The sequence below is a fragment of the Gossypium hirsutum genome, chromosome D12 (assembly GCF_007990345.1).
Source record: "Gossypium hirsutum isolate 1008001.06 chromosome D12, Gossypium_hirsutum_v2.1, whole genome shotgun sequence".
Taxonomy (NCBI): Eukaryota; Viridiplantae; Streptophyta; class Magnoliopsida; order Malvales; family Malvaceae; genus Gossypium; species Gossypium hirsutum.
Window position 1 is genome coordinate 47,950,199 of NC_053448.1, and position 14,986 is coordinate 47,965,184.

Here is a 14,986-nt window from a genome sequence, read left to right on the forward strand (position 1 = left end):
CCTGACTTGGCCCCTGGCTTTATATACAAACCCAATAGAAGTATTTAATGAACAAATTTAAAGGAGAAAATGTTTTGCTACTTCTTTTATTATAAAAGGATTACTCTGCCAATTTTTTAGTAGATGGACCAAAATGTAATCCAAAATATAGTACAAGAATTATTATGATATTTTTGCCCAATATATTTCAGTTGAAGAAGTAAAAATAAGGGTTAATATACTTTTTTTGAGTTTGAACTTGAAATTCGATTTCAAGTTAGGGCTTTACTTAGATAATTGTTCCTACAGCCTAAATTTCTTTTAATCTAATTTTTTAAAGAAAATATTAATGACTAATTGAAAGAAAATTCAAATCCTATTTAAAAGTTATTATCAAAATCAAAAATTGATTTTAATAAAAATTAATCTCAACATAACAACAATGGCTAAATTGAGCCCCAAAAGTGCATTAACCCAAAAATAATGATTGGAAGTTATATTTGGATATAGTCTAAGCAAATGGAGTGAAAGGGTAAAACACGGTGCAATGTAGATCTGTTCATGGGTCGGGTGACCCAATTCTACTTGAAGACCTGTTTGAAAAGTGGGAGGGTTTGGATAAAAATATAGACATGAGAAATGAGATTGGACAAAAAATAAGACTCATTTAGAAAATAGACAAGCCTTAGGTAAGGTCTTTTTGATCTGAAACCGACCGACTTGAAAATAAGTCTAAGATATCAATACCTCATAGAAAGTATCAAAACAAGATATCGATACCCTTCCCAAAATATCGATACATGCATGAAGAAAAATTACTTGAGTATTAATATCCTCCTCAAGATATCGATACCTCATAATAAGTATCGATACATTTTCTATTATATCAATTATACAAGCTTTAATATGGTCTGGGTCGATCCGAATCCAAATTTTGCATTTATAATTTGAATTAAAGTTAAACAAAAATTTAAATCCAGTTCAACTAGACCTAAACTTAGTGATTGAGCCTAAAATTTTATTAACGAAAGTAAAAGTGACAAAAACAAAGAATAAAATATTATATTATACAAATAATACATTCACTGCCCAAGCTTTAACTCCACGCTCTCCTCCTCGTCTTCTATCTTTCCCTGCTATAATTCCTATCAAAATACATAAAATAAATAAAAGCACGTCAAAATTAAATCCCATCCGCCATGAATTCCCTTCTCCTTCTCCTTGTCAAAACCCTCACTTTTTTCAACTCCTAAAAGCCTAAACCGTGCAAAAAAGAACCAAACCCATTTCTTAATCGGATCCAAAACCCCATGTACTTATCGGAGAAACCCCGTTCCATAGATTTGTACAAGGAGGAAGGTCCTGCTACCGCCCGTGACATGATCATTGACGTCACTACCAATGGAGATTTGCCACCTCACCACCACCACCACCCTCCTCCTCACCAGCAGCAAATGATCTTAGGTGAAAGCAGCTGCGAAGACCCAGAAGTCAAAGCCCCCAAGAAACGAGCCGAGACCTGGGTTCAAGACGAAACTCGAAGCCTTATCGCCTTTCGAAGGGAAATGGATGGCCTTTTCAATACTTCGAAATCCAACAAGCACTTGTGGGAGCAGATATCGGCTAAGATGAGAGACAAAGGGTTCGATCGGTCCCCAACTATGTGTACAGACAAATGGAGGAACTTGTTGAAGGAGTTTAAAAAAGCTAAGCATCAAGATAGAGGGAGTGGGTCTGCTAAGATGTCTTACTATAAGGAAATTGAAGAGATTTTAAGGGAGAGAACGAAGAATGCTTATAAGAGTCCAACTCCTCCTCCTAAGGTTGATTCTTATATGCATTTCGCTGACAAGGGTATATGCTATATTTTTTTTATTACCCTTTTTTTTTTTTTTAAAATTGCATTTGACAAGTGGAGTTTATATTAAATTGTTGTTATTCTGTAATTGAATGATGGTTTTGTGGACTTCCTCTTTAAAAGGCTTTATTTGGATTCAGGAATCTGTTTTTGGGTGATATGGCTTTAATGCGTTTCCACTGTATATACTGATGTCTAAGCTTTATACCATCAGAAGTTTTTTGTTAATTGCTGCTAGAGTTTTTAAAGTCGAATGACTTTTGCTCTGTCCATCTTTTCTTGAAGTATTTGTGTCAGACGTATATGCGGATATTGCTATCAAAATATGATGCTAGTCCTCAAATGCATGGAAATCTTAGAAAAGAACTAATCATACCCGTACTGGACAATGGCAGTATAAACTGCAGTTGAAGAAAGAAATAGGTTTGGTTCTTTAACCGTTCGAATTCCTTTGACTGGAAATGACTTGATAGTCTTCCTCTTTCGCCTGTTACTTTTTTATGACTTTATTGTGTGCTTTGAAGAAGGTGGGTTTGCCTTCATGTATCCTCATGAAAATTAGAACTTGCACAATGGCAGCTTTTAAATGATATTTTTGTTAGAGCTTAGACAGGTAAATATTCAACGTTGATTAAATGTACTTTTGAAGCAAGGGGTCATGCATTGAAAAATAATGAGGGGCTCAATTAAAATTTTGAATACCACCTTTTTAATAAGAGTAGGGAAGTATTTTGTTGGTATCTGCAAATTTTATTTTGGAAGAGGCAAAGAGAGAGTCATCTATTTATGGTCTTTTGATTTCCTCTCTGTTGTCTTATCTGGTTTACTATATTGTTCCATACCTCTTGGCTGCTTTTACGAGGTTTGCTGGGTTTTTGTCTTATGCGGGCATGATACCTTGCTGTTGCATATCAGTTAATGGAAATTCTAAATAAGATTTAGCCTCCTGCTTTTGGAGATTTCTGCGTCCTCTCCCTCTTTCTCGCTTTGTTGCAAGGGGGTTCATGTAGACTACCTGATAGATAGTTGTATTGTTTCTTTATTCTTATTGCAACACATATCGAGTCTTTCTTGTCATTATTATGAATTTAATAATCATTACCAATATGGTTTGACTCTTGCAGGTTTTGAGGATGCTGGCATGTCATTTGGCCCTGTTGAAGGTTATTATTTTTTGTTTCAATTTGAGATTGCTCTCTTCTGGTTTTTCTTCTTTTATCTTTTTGGTTTCCTATCCTTTATATTCTTCTTGTAGTATTTCTCTTCAAGTTAATTTGGGTAATACATAGAATCTATTGGATGCAGTGCCTTAATCTTATCGACACTATATCTCATCATCTTCTTGCTTGCTTTGGAGCTTTATGGGGCATGATTAGAGAAGAGTGTATCTATCTTGAAACTCCCATTTTGGGAGCTGCAAGTTATTTGCATATTTTTCATAAGGCCAACACTGTTACCTGTTGTGTTAATGAGGCCATCTTTAGGTACTGTCCCCTCTATTTATTTCATCAGTCAAATCGGATGTATTTTTATGAACTTAAAACCGAACAATCACTTTTTGCTTTTCAGTAACCTGTCGTTTCAGCTTTGTTAACATCTTTCATGAAGCTGAGACTCCTCCGTGGACAGCCTTGGTTGTTTGTTTCCCTTTTTTCACAATCTCTTGCAGCAAATTTTGACATTTTAATTGTAGTGACAGTGTCATTGGCCTTGTAGTGAGCCCAACATACCAACTGCTTCCACCTAGGATAAGTTCTCCTGAGATTGTAAGTCATGTGCTAATAGAGACCAGCTGATTATCTACAATACTACTACTACTACTACCACTACTACTACTACTATTACTACTAGTACTACTACTACTACTACTACTACTACTACTACTACTACTATGGAGCACTCATAATTATCAGATGGAAACTATTCTTAACAATGTCTTTGCCTAGAGAGCAATTAGCATCTCTAGACATTCGGTGGTATATTTTATTATATCTTCCCTTCGATCTGGTGAAATTTGTTATGCCTGCACATGACGTCAACAACCTTTAACTGCACAATGTACATGTTTTTGTTAGGGGCAGGAAGCTGAAATGTGGATTAGTTCAATCTAATGGATGACACGCATCTATCACTGGGGTCCATAAGCCTGCTATCTATATTATGTGGTTATGTAATCTTATGTATTCTCTTTGATTTCAATCTGATGAAAGTTTTATTTTATTGGGAATATTTAGAATGGGGAATCAAACAATGAAAAGAGGATTAATTGTGCAGGTTGATGCCCTTGCATGCCGGACTAACATTTTTGTACTCTACAGAATTGCTGCTTGATCTGTAGTGAATGACCTTTTACTGCAGCATGTCTTTCATCTATTCACCATAGAACACTTGTTTTATTTTTCATGTTACGTTTTTTCTCTAATTATCTTAAAAGTCATGCATCTCCTTGTGTTTGTGCATTCTGGTATGCAGCTAGTGGTAGGCCAATACTTAATCTTGAAAGACGTTTAGATCATGAGGGCCATCCTCTTGCTATCGCTGCAGCTGATGCAGTTGCAGACAGTGGGGTTCCTCCTTGGAATTGGAGAGAGACCCCTGGAAATGGTAGGTTGTGTTAGAATTTTTGCTGAACCAAATTTACCAAAAAACATGAAGCTTTTTTTTTTGTTCCACAAAATGTTGCCTCAAAAAAAAAAAAAAAAAAAAAGAAGATTTTGCATGTAGCACTATGTTTAGGTTTTTTTTTTGGGTTCATCATGTGCACATTTTATTTGTGCTTGCTCAACTGAATGCTCTTGTGTTAAATGCTCTTTGATTATGAACACTGGATCCGAAATCTTGTCTGACATGAAAGTTTTGATTATGATGAAAATCTTTGTACTTCTGATTCTCTTTCGCACCCTTTTTGGTAGGTGTGGACTGCCAAGCATATGGAGGAAGGGTTATAACCGTCAAGTTTGGGGAGTACAGCAGAAGGATTGGTATAGATGGTTCTGCTGATGCCATCCGAGAAGCAATTAAGTCTGCTTTTAGATTGAGAACTAAGCGTGCGTTTTTGTTGGAGGATGAAGACCACATTGTTCGTAGCCTCGACAGGGAGATGCCTTTAGGGAATTATACTCTCCACCTTGATGAAGGTGCGTCAACACTCATGCTGTTTTGTTGACTATACTGACCCCGCCTCCCCCCCCCCCCCAAAATAAATAAATAAACTCAAGTAATTGATTTCATAAAAATATGATAGATGAAAGATACAGCTCCAAATGATGTAATAATCTTGATCATCTACAGAACATAGGTAAGGGTAATCCCTATGGATTTTAATCCCTCACAAGATCACCACAATATGAGAGCCTCATGCATTGGCCACCCTTAACGGTACTGATACATAAGATATATAGCCTACACTTAATTATGCTATCAAGCATACCTGCATGCTGCAGGCCCTATTTTTTCCATTTGCAGAAGAGAAACGAAGTTCCTTATTATTTGTTTATTTCAAATTCCTACACTCAGGTTTGCCTATAAAAGTTTGCCTTTATGATGAGTCGGATCATATACCAGTCCACACAGAGGAGAAGATCTTTTATGTAGAAGATGATTACCGTGAATATCTACTCCGTCGAGGCTACACAGGTCTCAGGGAGATTAATGGATACAGAAACATTGACAATTTGGACGACCTTAGAACTAATGCCATATATCGAGGTGTGAGTTGAAATCTGGCACATCTTGCTTGCACAACTGCATTGCTGTCAAGAGGTTATAATAAAGTGGCCTTATCCTGGCATAAGTGTGCATGTAGAATTCCAAGATTTGCTCTAATGCTTTTCTGAAGATTGTGATTATGCTTTTTTGCATAAGTCAGCTTTTAATAGGATGTTGTATAATGTTTCTTCTTAGGTATTCACTCAAGTGCAGTTTGTAAATGTGCATTTCAGTTGAAAACAAAGTAGTCTAGCAAGCTTTTTACATGTAAATTTTACAGCATTTTGATCCGTCAGCTGCTTGAAATTTCAGTTTTGAAAATTTATCTTGCTTTTGGTTATTTTCTTGATAGCATAGCCTAAACCACAGGCAACCAAATACTCTGAAACTGACAGTTGAAGAACCGCCAACATCAGTGGCAGGAATTGCTTAAGAACTCATTTCAATACTCTTCAATGTAAGATTATTTGATGGTTTGTAATAGAAACCTGAACAAAATTTTCTGAACAGTATTTTCATGCTTTATATTTGAAACCTTGTCAGCCAACAAATGTATAAGGTACTTATAATCGAATATCAAGTATCAGTTCAGTTGAAAAATGATTAAAATGATCTTCTATATACAATTAAAATATATTATTATAATGTTTTTTTATATTTTTAAATAAAATCAATAAAAAACTTATTTATAATGAGACCATAATCTAGGATACAATAAAATTTAAATCTTTAATTTTACTACGAAGTTTAAAATTTGGAGACAACATTGTTGGAAGGGGGAGTCATGAATTCCGAACATAAACCATACAACGGACATGAAGAATGCAAAAAAAAAAAACCCTTTAACTTCGTTATTTCAATCAAAATTTCATTTTAATTTTATAGACTTTTAATAAATATATGAGTTGATTCCGAACATAAACCATACAACGAACATGAAAAATGCAAAAAAAAAAACCTTTAACTTCGTTATTTCAATCAAAATTTCATTTTAATTTTATAGACTTTTAATAAATATATTAGTTACCTCTTTCACTTATATCATGAGTTTGCCATAGTCAAGATATTAGGATAAATATATTAGTTGATTGTTGAATATCTGTGATATGATTGTTGATTGGTGGATGTTAGATTTTAATAACTAAATGATATAATAACTTATTTAACCCTCCAATTTTATGAAAAAGTTATTTTAGTCATCTATTTAATTTTATGCTTTTTTAGTCCTTAAACTTGTGTTTTTGTTAAATCACCCAAAATAAATAGAAAAATTAAAGTTTTTAATTTTGCTTATGTGACATAGATGTGGATTGCTACGTAAATGACACATCAATATTTAATTAATTTTTAAAATTTTAATTTTTTAAAAAAATATAAAACTATTTTTAAAATATTAAAATAATTAAAAATTATTTTTTTGAATTTTTTAAATTTAAAAAATTAATTAAATGTTGATGTATTATTTATGTAGCAATCCACGTGTATATCACGTCAGTAAAATTAACAAACATTAACTTTTTTTTATCAATTTAGAATGGTTTGATAAAAATGTAATTTCAAAAGTTAAAAATGAAAATAATAAATTGAAATGAAAGGCTAAATAATTTTTTATTTATAAAGTTGAAGGTCTACTTTCAAGAAAATGGATAATTCATTGATTTAAATTCAACAATAATTTGATTTGACATATAAATGGTAATGATATATTTATTGTGATTGAAACGTGTCGTGTTTATAATATTATTTTTATTTAAATATATTGTGTTTGTAAAGATTGAAAATACAAAAAACATTGATAAACAAAATGAACGCTGAATATTTTCAATTCAAACTAGAGTTTATGCTCAAACATAAAAATTAAGCTTAATATTAAATACAAAATTTAAAGTAATGTTTTATAGGGAACAACACGTTCGGGCATACATCTTTAAGATAATCAAAATCTTTTAATGCCTGTCAAATCATGAAATCTTGTATATTTAAGATAGTTACTAAAACTTATGGATCTCAAAGAAGCGAGTCAGCTCAGTTGGGGATCAGCGTTGTTGGTGACGTTGTACCAAGAGATGTATAATGCCCCTTGTTGACACCATTTTTTTGACAAAACGGAGTCGACTTGGGTTTTGAAAAATGAAAACAAATGTGGAAGTCGCTACCAATCCCTTAGTGATGAGGTGTGATCGGATCACCTTGAAAAGTGATTGCTTTTAATAAACGATTTGATTTTGATAAAACAATGATTTTGGTTCACGAAATTTAGAAAAACAAGTTCGGGAGTCGGTTACGTACAAGGAAGGATTAGCACCCTCGTAACGCCCAAAATTGGTACCTAGTTGATTAATTAAAGTCTTAGTGTCAAAAATTGAAAAATTTGAAGAGTTTTAAAAATAAGATCCTAAAAACTTTCGAACAATATGAGTTGAAATTTAAGATTCTCTTATTCCGAAAGAAATATCACATCCAGCACATTAGGATACGATACTTTAAACTCTCGAAACCAAGATCACCTTATGGTTTCCAAAACCCATACTTTGAAACTTTAAGAGGGTATTTGGCTAAACAAAAAATCGAAACCCAGTGCATTAGGGCACGTTTTCTTGAATTTCCAAATGCAAAATATTGCCTTTATTATTTTTTAGAAAAAATCCTCATCTCGAGAAAACAACGTGCCATATCCAATGCGTTAGGACACAACATATTGAATTCCCGATAATGAGCCTTTTATTTATATCTTTTTTTTAAAAAAAGGTAGTATCGATTATTTAGATTCAACGAAAAAAATCGGAACCCAATACATTAGGGCTTGATTCTCTAGAAGATCTCAAATACCGAGTATTACTTATATATATTTTTAAATTTCCTTTTTTTACGAATTTGAAGAAGAAAAAATTGATGTAATGTTAAAAATGACAATAATGAATACGATGATGTGAACATAGATAATACGAGCAACCACAATAAAGAGAAAAAAAGGACAAATCGGTTACATATAAAATAACAAGTAAATAAGTAGATAAAATTTAAACATTCTCTCAAAATAATGATGACAATGTAAATGAATAAATGAATAAAGAAAATGAATAAAACTATGAAAATATAAAAAGATATATAAATATGTATATATATGTACGTGTTTATGAAAATAAAATGGGTATTTAGATATATGTAGATATGTATTAAAATATAAAAAAATATGTAAATACACATACAAATATAAATAAGTTACAAAAATATATGCGTGTATAAAAATTATAAAAATGTGAGTATGTGTATATATATTTATGAAAATAAAATATGTATATAGATATAGATATATATAGATATAAATTATAAAACATAAAAATATAAAAATATAAGTATGTACATATATATATGATAAAGTTTGAAATTTTAAAGGTATAAATGAGCAAATAACAGCAATAATAATTAATAATAACAGTAATAATATCAAATTTATTAATTTTAATAATAAAATAGCCAAAATATAAAAAAAGAGCTAAATTGAATTTTAAAATGAAATTCGGGGGCAAATCTGTAAATAAATTAACGGAGAAGGACCGAATTGAGTGCTCGAATAACCAAGAGAGACTAAAGAGGAAAATATCCCCACCCTCCAAAACACAGCACTTCATAATTTAAAAGAAATTCCAGGGCCAAAATTAAAAAAAAAGGACTAGATTGCGCAACGGCGCCAAAGCGGGAGGATCAGGCAGGAAAATAACCCCTCAGGTTTGAAAGCACGCGGACCTTCACCGGGTCTGGCCAGGGCGTGGGTTAAATGGTTAAACGACGCCGTTTTGGGCTATTAGCACCAACCCTAAAACGATGCCGTTTGATACATCTATAAAAGCCACCCTTTTTTTGATTTGTCATTCTCCAGCACTATCAAAAAAAGGTTTTAGGAGCTCTCATGCTCCCGAGCCTCTTCGGGTCCGGTCTAGGGCTCAGCCCTTGCGCCACCTTGCCTCCACCGTGGGCAGTGATCGGCGATGCACAAAAGGGCTCTCTTATCCCGTGCTTCGCGGGATCTTTGAAGGTCAAGTCCTCTCAACCCCAAAAAAACAAAAAGAGAAGGCTTCCGGCGCTCTTTGGATTCGGTTCCAATGACGGAAGAGAATCCTCTAATGGCCTGAAGACGAGGTATCCGGTGAGTCATCTCTCCCTCTTTTATTTATCTTTTATTACTAATATTCTAGGAAAAAAAGTAGATAAAACAAAAAGAAAAAAACTTATGAACCGAATAATAGAGGAAGAAAAGAAAACCTTTGATTTGTTTTCTGTTTTGTATTTCTTTCTCTTAATGTTTTTTCCTTTTTTACAAAAAAAATCCCCTTAGAGATGGGTTACATTTTTCTTTGGCTTTTATAGCCGACTGCGTTTCTACTGCTATTGTCGTCCTTCTTTTTGTTCGTTTTCTTCTTTGCAGGTGACTGATGGGACATCCGGCGGTGGTAGGCTGCGGCGGCTCGAAGACCAAGGGTCTGACTACACTCTACTGCACTTCAGTGAGATCTGACTTGTAGCTTCAATCTTCTTCGCAGCAACTTCAGGGGGACGAGATTCGTAGTTTTAGTCTGCTCCACTGCAACGTCAAGGAGATAAGACTTGTCATGGTAAATTTAATCCGACCTACTACAACTCCAGAGGTATAGGATTCATCATTTTCATCCACTCCATTGTAACTTCAAGGAGATAGGATTAATAGCTTCAATCTGCTCCACTGCAACTTTAGGGAGATAATATTGGTTTAACCTACTCCACTGCAACTTCAGAGAGATAAGGTTTGATATGATCTGCTCTACTGTAACTTCAGAGAGATAAGATCTATAATCTATAGCTTCAATCTGTTCCACTGCAACTTCAGGAAAATAAGATCCGCTATCTTCAGTCTGCTCCACTGCAACTTCAGAGAGATAAGGTTTGTATCTTCAATCTGCCCCACTGCAACCTCAAGGGATAAGACTTGTGGCTCTAATAAAGTCTGATGCGATCTGTTCTACTGCAACTTCAGAGAGATATGATCCATCATTTTGACCCATTCCACTGAAACTTCAGGGAGATAGGACTCATATCTTCAACTTGCCCCATTGCAACTTCAAGGGGATTAGGCTGGTGCTTTCGATCTGCTTCACTGCCAGTATAGGAAGATAAGGTCTACAATCTTCAACCTACTCCACTGCTGCTTAGGGAGATAGGATTAGTGGCTTAAATCTGCTTCCCTACTACCTTGGGAAGATAAGATTCACCGTCATCGATCTGCTCCACTACTGCTTAGGGAGACAGGATCTGCAATCTTCAACCTACTCCAGTATTGCTCAGGGAGATAAGGCTGGTGCTTTCGATCTGCTTCACTGCCAGTATAGAAAGGCAAGATCTACAATCTTCGGCCTACTCCACTACTACTCAGGGAGAGAAGACTTGATATGATGACTTCACTCTATCCCTCTGCAACTTCAGGGGTATGGGTAATTTCATTGATCTGTTCTCTAGGGAATATGACCTATAAAATTTATTTTATGAACCTAATTATGCCTAGTGATTAGGATGTTATGATAGGAATGAATCAAAATCTCCTAACTAAATGTGCGTGTATGAATGCAAAATGTCATGAAAATGATCCCTCAACGTTTGAGTTATTATTGCTCATTGTTAATTGGGGCTCCATTACCAACACGTCAGAACGCCATCTTGTTCGGCTGGTAAAACTCATCTCTTACTTAAACAGATTGCCCCTACTGTAATCTTCAAAGTTCAATCTGCCATAATCTTCAAGGTTCAGTCCACCGTAATTTTGGGACATAAAATTTGAACTATCTTTCTCCCACTTGTAATTTAGGAGTATAAGATCTGACTCTTTCTCAATCCCCTCCTACCGCAATTCAAGGATACAGAATGTGAATCTCTTTGGCTTTACCCTTCCCAAGGTGTCGTACCAAATGTTTATGCATAATTATAGAATTTTTTCTCCTAGAAAACCTCTTTTCATCACTCGGTAATAATTGCTTTTTGTTCATTGGAGTTTGTTCACCAATACGACATCTTGTCATTTTGTTCAACCAATGTTTTGACAACAAAATTCGAAAGGGTAGTCTTAATTTAGACTTTTACTTTTTAGACATTTCAACCTTTAAACTTAGTGTGTTCTAAACAATAGTCCTTTTTCAGGTTCCTATATTATTTAGAGGCTTTCAGAGTAATATGCAAAACTCCCTTTCTTTGAATATTCAGTCCATTAATCGTTATTTTAATGAAAAATGCTTGAAAAAGATTATCATAATGGACAAGATCAAATTTTATTGAGAGCAAAGCTCTAAACAAATAAATTAATCAGGATAGCAAATTTTGCTAAAATTCAAAGTGAATAAGATGAAAAAGATTATCACAATGGACAAGATGGAATTTTGTTGAGAGCAAAGCTCGAGACGAATAGATTAATCAAGATAACATATTTTGCTAGAATAAAAAAATGATAATAAATTAATCATGATGATGTATTTCGTCAAAATACAAAAGAATAGGAATAGGTGCTCCAGATATCGTAGTATGAGCTTTTCTGTACAAATTTTCTGAAGACCATTCTGAGTTTGACATGTGTTTAGGAGATTTACAGTATTCTGTCGATGCCTCAAGATGCCGCCTACCATTTCCTGTTGATTCAAGTATAGCAAGATCGTTATATGCCCCAATCTGATCAAATTTTGAGTTGCTTTGATCACCTCATACCCTATTTTGATCCAAAATTTGAACTGCCCATTCCTGGGTTTTGAATTCAAAACCCCTTTGGTCTCAAGGTGCCCTTTGCGAGTTTTCACTTTGGCCTATCCCTTTTTTTTAGGTGAAGTACTTCTTGACTGAATCCGAATTCACAGGATTAGGCAAATTCTTGCCATCCATATCAGTTAAAATCAATGCTCCTCCAGAAAAGACCTTCTTTACCACATAAGGTCCTTCCTAATTTGGCATCCACTTTCCTCTAAAGTCTTTTTGTATGGGGAATTTTCTTCAATACCAAGTCTCATTCGTGAAATTCCCTGGGGCGAACCTTTTTGTTGTACACTCGCATCATTCTTTTTTGGTACATTTGTCCATGACGTATAGCTCGTAACCTCTTTTCCTCGATCAAATTCAGTTGATCATATCGGGACTGAATCCATTCTGCTTCATCTAGTTTCAGTTCTGATAAAACTAATCTCTACTTCAATAGGAAAAAATACCTCCATTTTGTACACCAATGAGAAAGGTATTGCCCCGATAGAGGTTCTGATAGACGTTCGATAGGCAAAAAGGGCAAATGCTAACTTCTCATGCCAATCCTTATAAATTTCAGTCATTTTTCCTACAATCTACTTGATTTTTTTTGGCCGCTTCTACCGCGCCATTCATTTTTGGGTGATATGGCGATGAGTTGTGGTGTTTGATCTTGAATTGATTACAGACCTCCGTTATTGTGCTGTTCTTCAAGTTCAACGCATTGTCGGATATAATCTTTTCTGGCATTCCATACCGACATATGATCTTTTTTTTAGGAATTTACTGACTGCTGACTTTGTCACGTTGGCGTAAGAAGTAGGCTCTACCCATTTGGTAAAGTAGTCAATAACCACGAATATGAACCGATTCCCATTTGAAGGTTTTGGTGAGATCAGCCCAATGACGTCCATGCCTCACATGGAGAAAGGCCACGAAGAAGTCATGACATGGAGAGGTGAAGGGGGCACGTGAATCTTGTCTCCATAAATTTGGCACTTATGGCATTTCTTGGCATATTTGATGAAATCTCCTTCCATGGCGGACCAATAATATCCAAATCTCATGATTTGTCTGGCCATTATAAAGCCATTAGCATGTGTTCCACAAACTCCTTCATGCACCTCCTTCAAGATCTGTTTGGCCTCTACAGCATCCACACATCTTAACAGCACCTGATCTTTTCCTCTTCTATATAAGATCTCTCCATCTAAGACATAGTCATTGGCCAGCCTTCTCAATGTCTTCTTTTCATTCTCAGTTGCCTGGTCGAGATACTCGCGATTCTTTACGTATCTCAATATGTCATGATACCAGGGGTGATCATCCTTTTCTTCTTCATCGTCAATGTTGTAACAATGGGCTGGAGCCTCATAAATACTCATTTGAATAGGCTTCACATCCTCTGGTTTATTTACCTTGATCATAGAGGCTGACATAGCCAATGCATCGGCCATCTGATTCTCCTCTCGAGGGAGATAACAGAAGGTAATGTTATCAAACTCTTCGATTAATTCCAGGACCAACTTTTGATAATTAATAAATTTGGAGTCTCTTGTCTCCCATTCGCCTTTGAGCTGATAAATTACAACGCAGAATCCCCATACACTTCCAACACTTTGATTTTGCGTTCAATAGTTGCATGAATTCCCATGATGCATGCTTCATACTCCGCCATGTTATTTGTGCAGTCAAAATCTAATTTTCCCGTGAATGGGTAATGATCACCATCAGGAGGTACCAAGATTGCCCCAATCCCATTGCCCACAACATTCGAAGCTCCGTCAAAGTTCAGCTTCCAATGACCGTATTTTAGAAAGTATTTTTCTGTGGTTGCAATATCATCAAATCCTCATTTGGGAAATCAAAGTTTAATGGCTCATAATCTTCCAGTGCTCTGCTGGCCAGAAAGTCCGCTATAGCAGTCCTTTTCACTGCTTTCTGATTCACATAGACTATATCGAATTCAGACAACAAAATTTGCCATCGGGCCATTCTTCCATTCAATGCAATTGACTCCATCATGTATTTCAGAGGGTCTAGTTTAGAGATTAACCAGGTTGTATGGTACAACATGTATTGTCTCAATCTTCGAGTTGTCCAGATCAGGGCGCAACATAACTTGTCAATTGGCGAATATCTCGTCTCACATTCAGTGAACTTCTTACTGAGATAGTAAATTGCTCTTTCTTTTCATCCTGACTCATCATATTGGCCAAGCACGCATCCAATGGAATTTTCAAATACTGCCAAATACAATATTAGTGGCTTATCTGGGCAAGGTGGCATTAGCACTGGAGCATTGGACAACTAATGTTTGACTTTTTCAAAAGTTTTCTGACACTCTTCATCCCATACACCTAGATTGTGTTTCTTAAAGAGATGAAATATGGGGTCACATTTCTCAGTTAACCGTGAAATGAACCGAGCGATATAGTTTAGTCTTCTTAGAAAGCCTCGAACTTCTTTCTGAGTACGTGGTGGAGGTAGTTCTTGTATAGCCTTTACTTTGTCTGGATCAATCTCAATTCTTCTCTCACTGACCACGAACCCCAATAATTTTCCTGATCTGGCCCCGAAGGTGCATTTCGCTGGATTCAGCTTTAGCTGAAATTTTCTTAACCTTATGAACAATTTTTTAAGGACTCGCACATTTTCCCCTTCTGTTCTAGACTTTTTAATCATGTCATCGAC

At 35.1% G+C, this 14,986-nt stretch overlaps 1 protein-coding gene across 3 annotated transcripts; it reads left to right on the forward strand.

Moving 5' to 3' along the window:
- Positions 1-1,011: 1,011 nt before the first annotated feature.
- On the forward strand, positions 1,012-5,866 carry LOC107946261 (trihelix transcription factor GT-1). Of its 3 annotated transcripts, none has more exons than XM_016880513.2 (5): positions 1,012-1,833; positions 2,962-3,000; positions 4,310-4,441; positions 4,750-4,974; positions 5,354-5,866. In XM_016880513.2, the coding sequence occupies exons 1-5, from the start codon at positions 1,290-1,292 to the stop codon at positions 5,554-5,556; spliced, it is 1,143 nt and encodes a 380-aa protein (XP_016736002.1). In that variant the 5' UTR covers positions 1,012-1,289; the 3' UTR covers positions 5,557-5,866. The 3 variants fall into 3 exon arrangements, with proteins under 3 accessions (XP_016736002.1, XP_040962864.1, XP_016736003.1); XM_041106930.1 differs by lacking the exon at positions 5,354-5,866 and adding an exon at positions 5,129-5,321; XM_016880514.2 differs by lacking the exon at positions 4,310-4,441.
- The last annotated feature ends 9,120 nt before the right edge of the window (positions 5,867-14,986 follow it).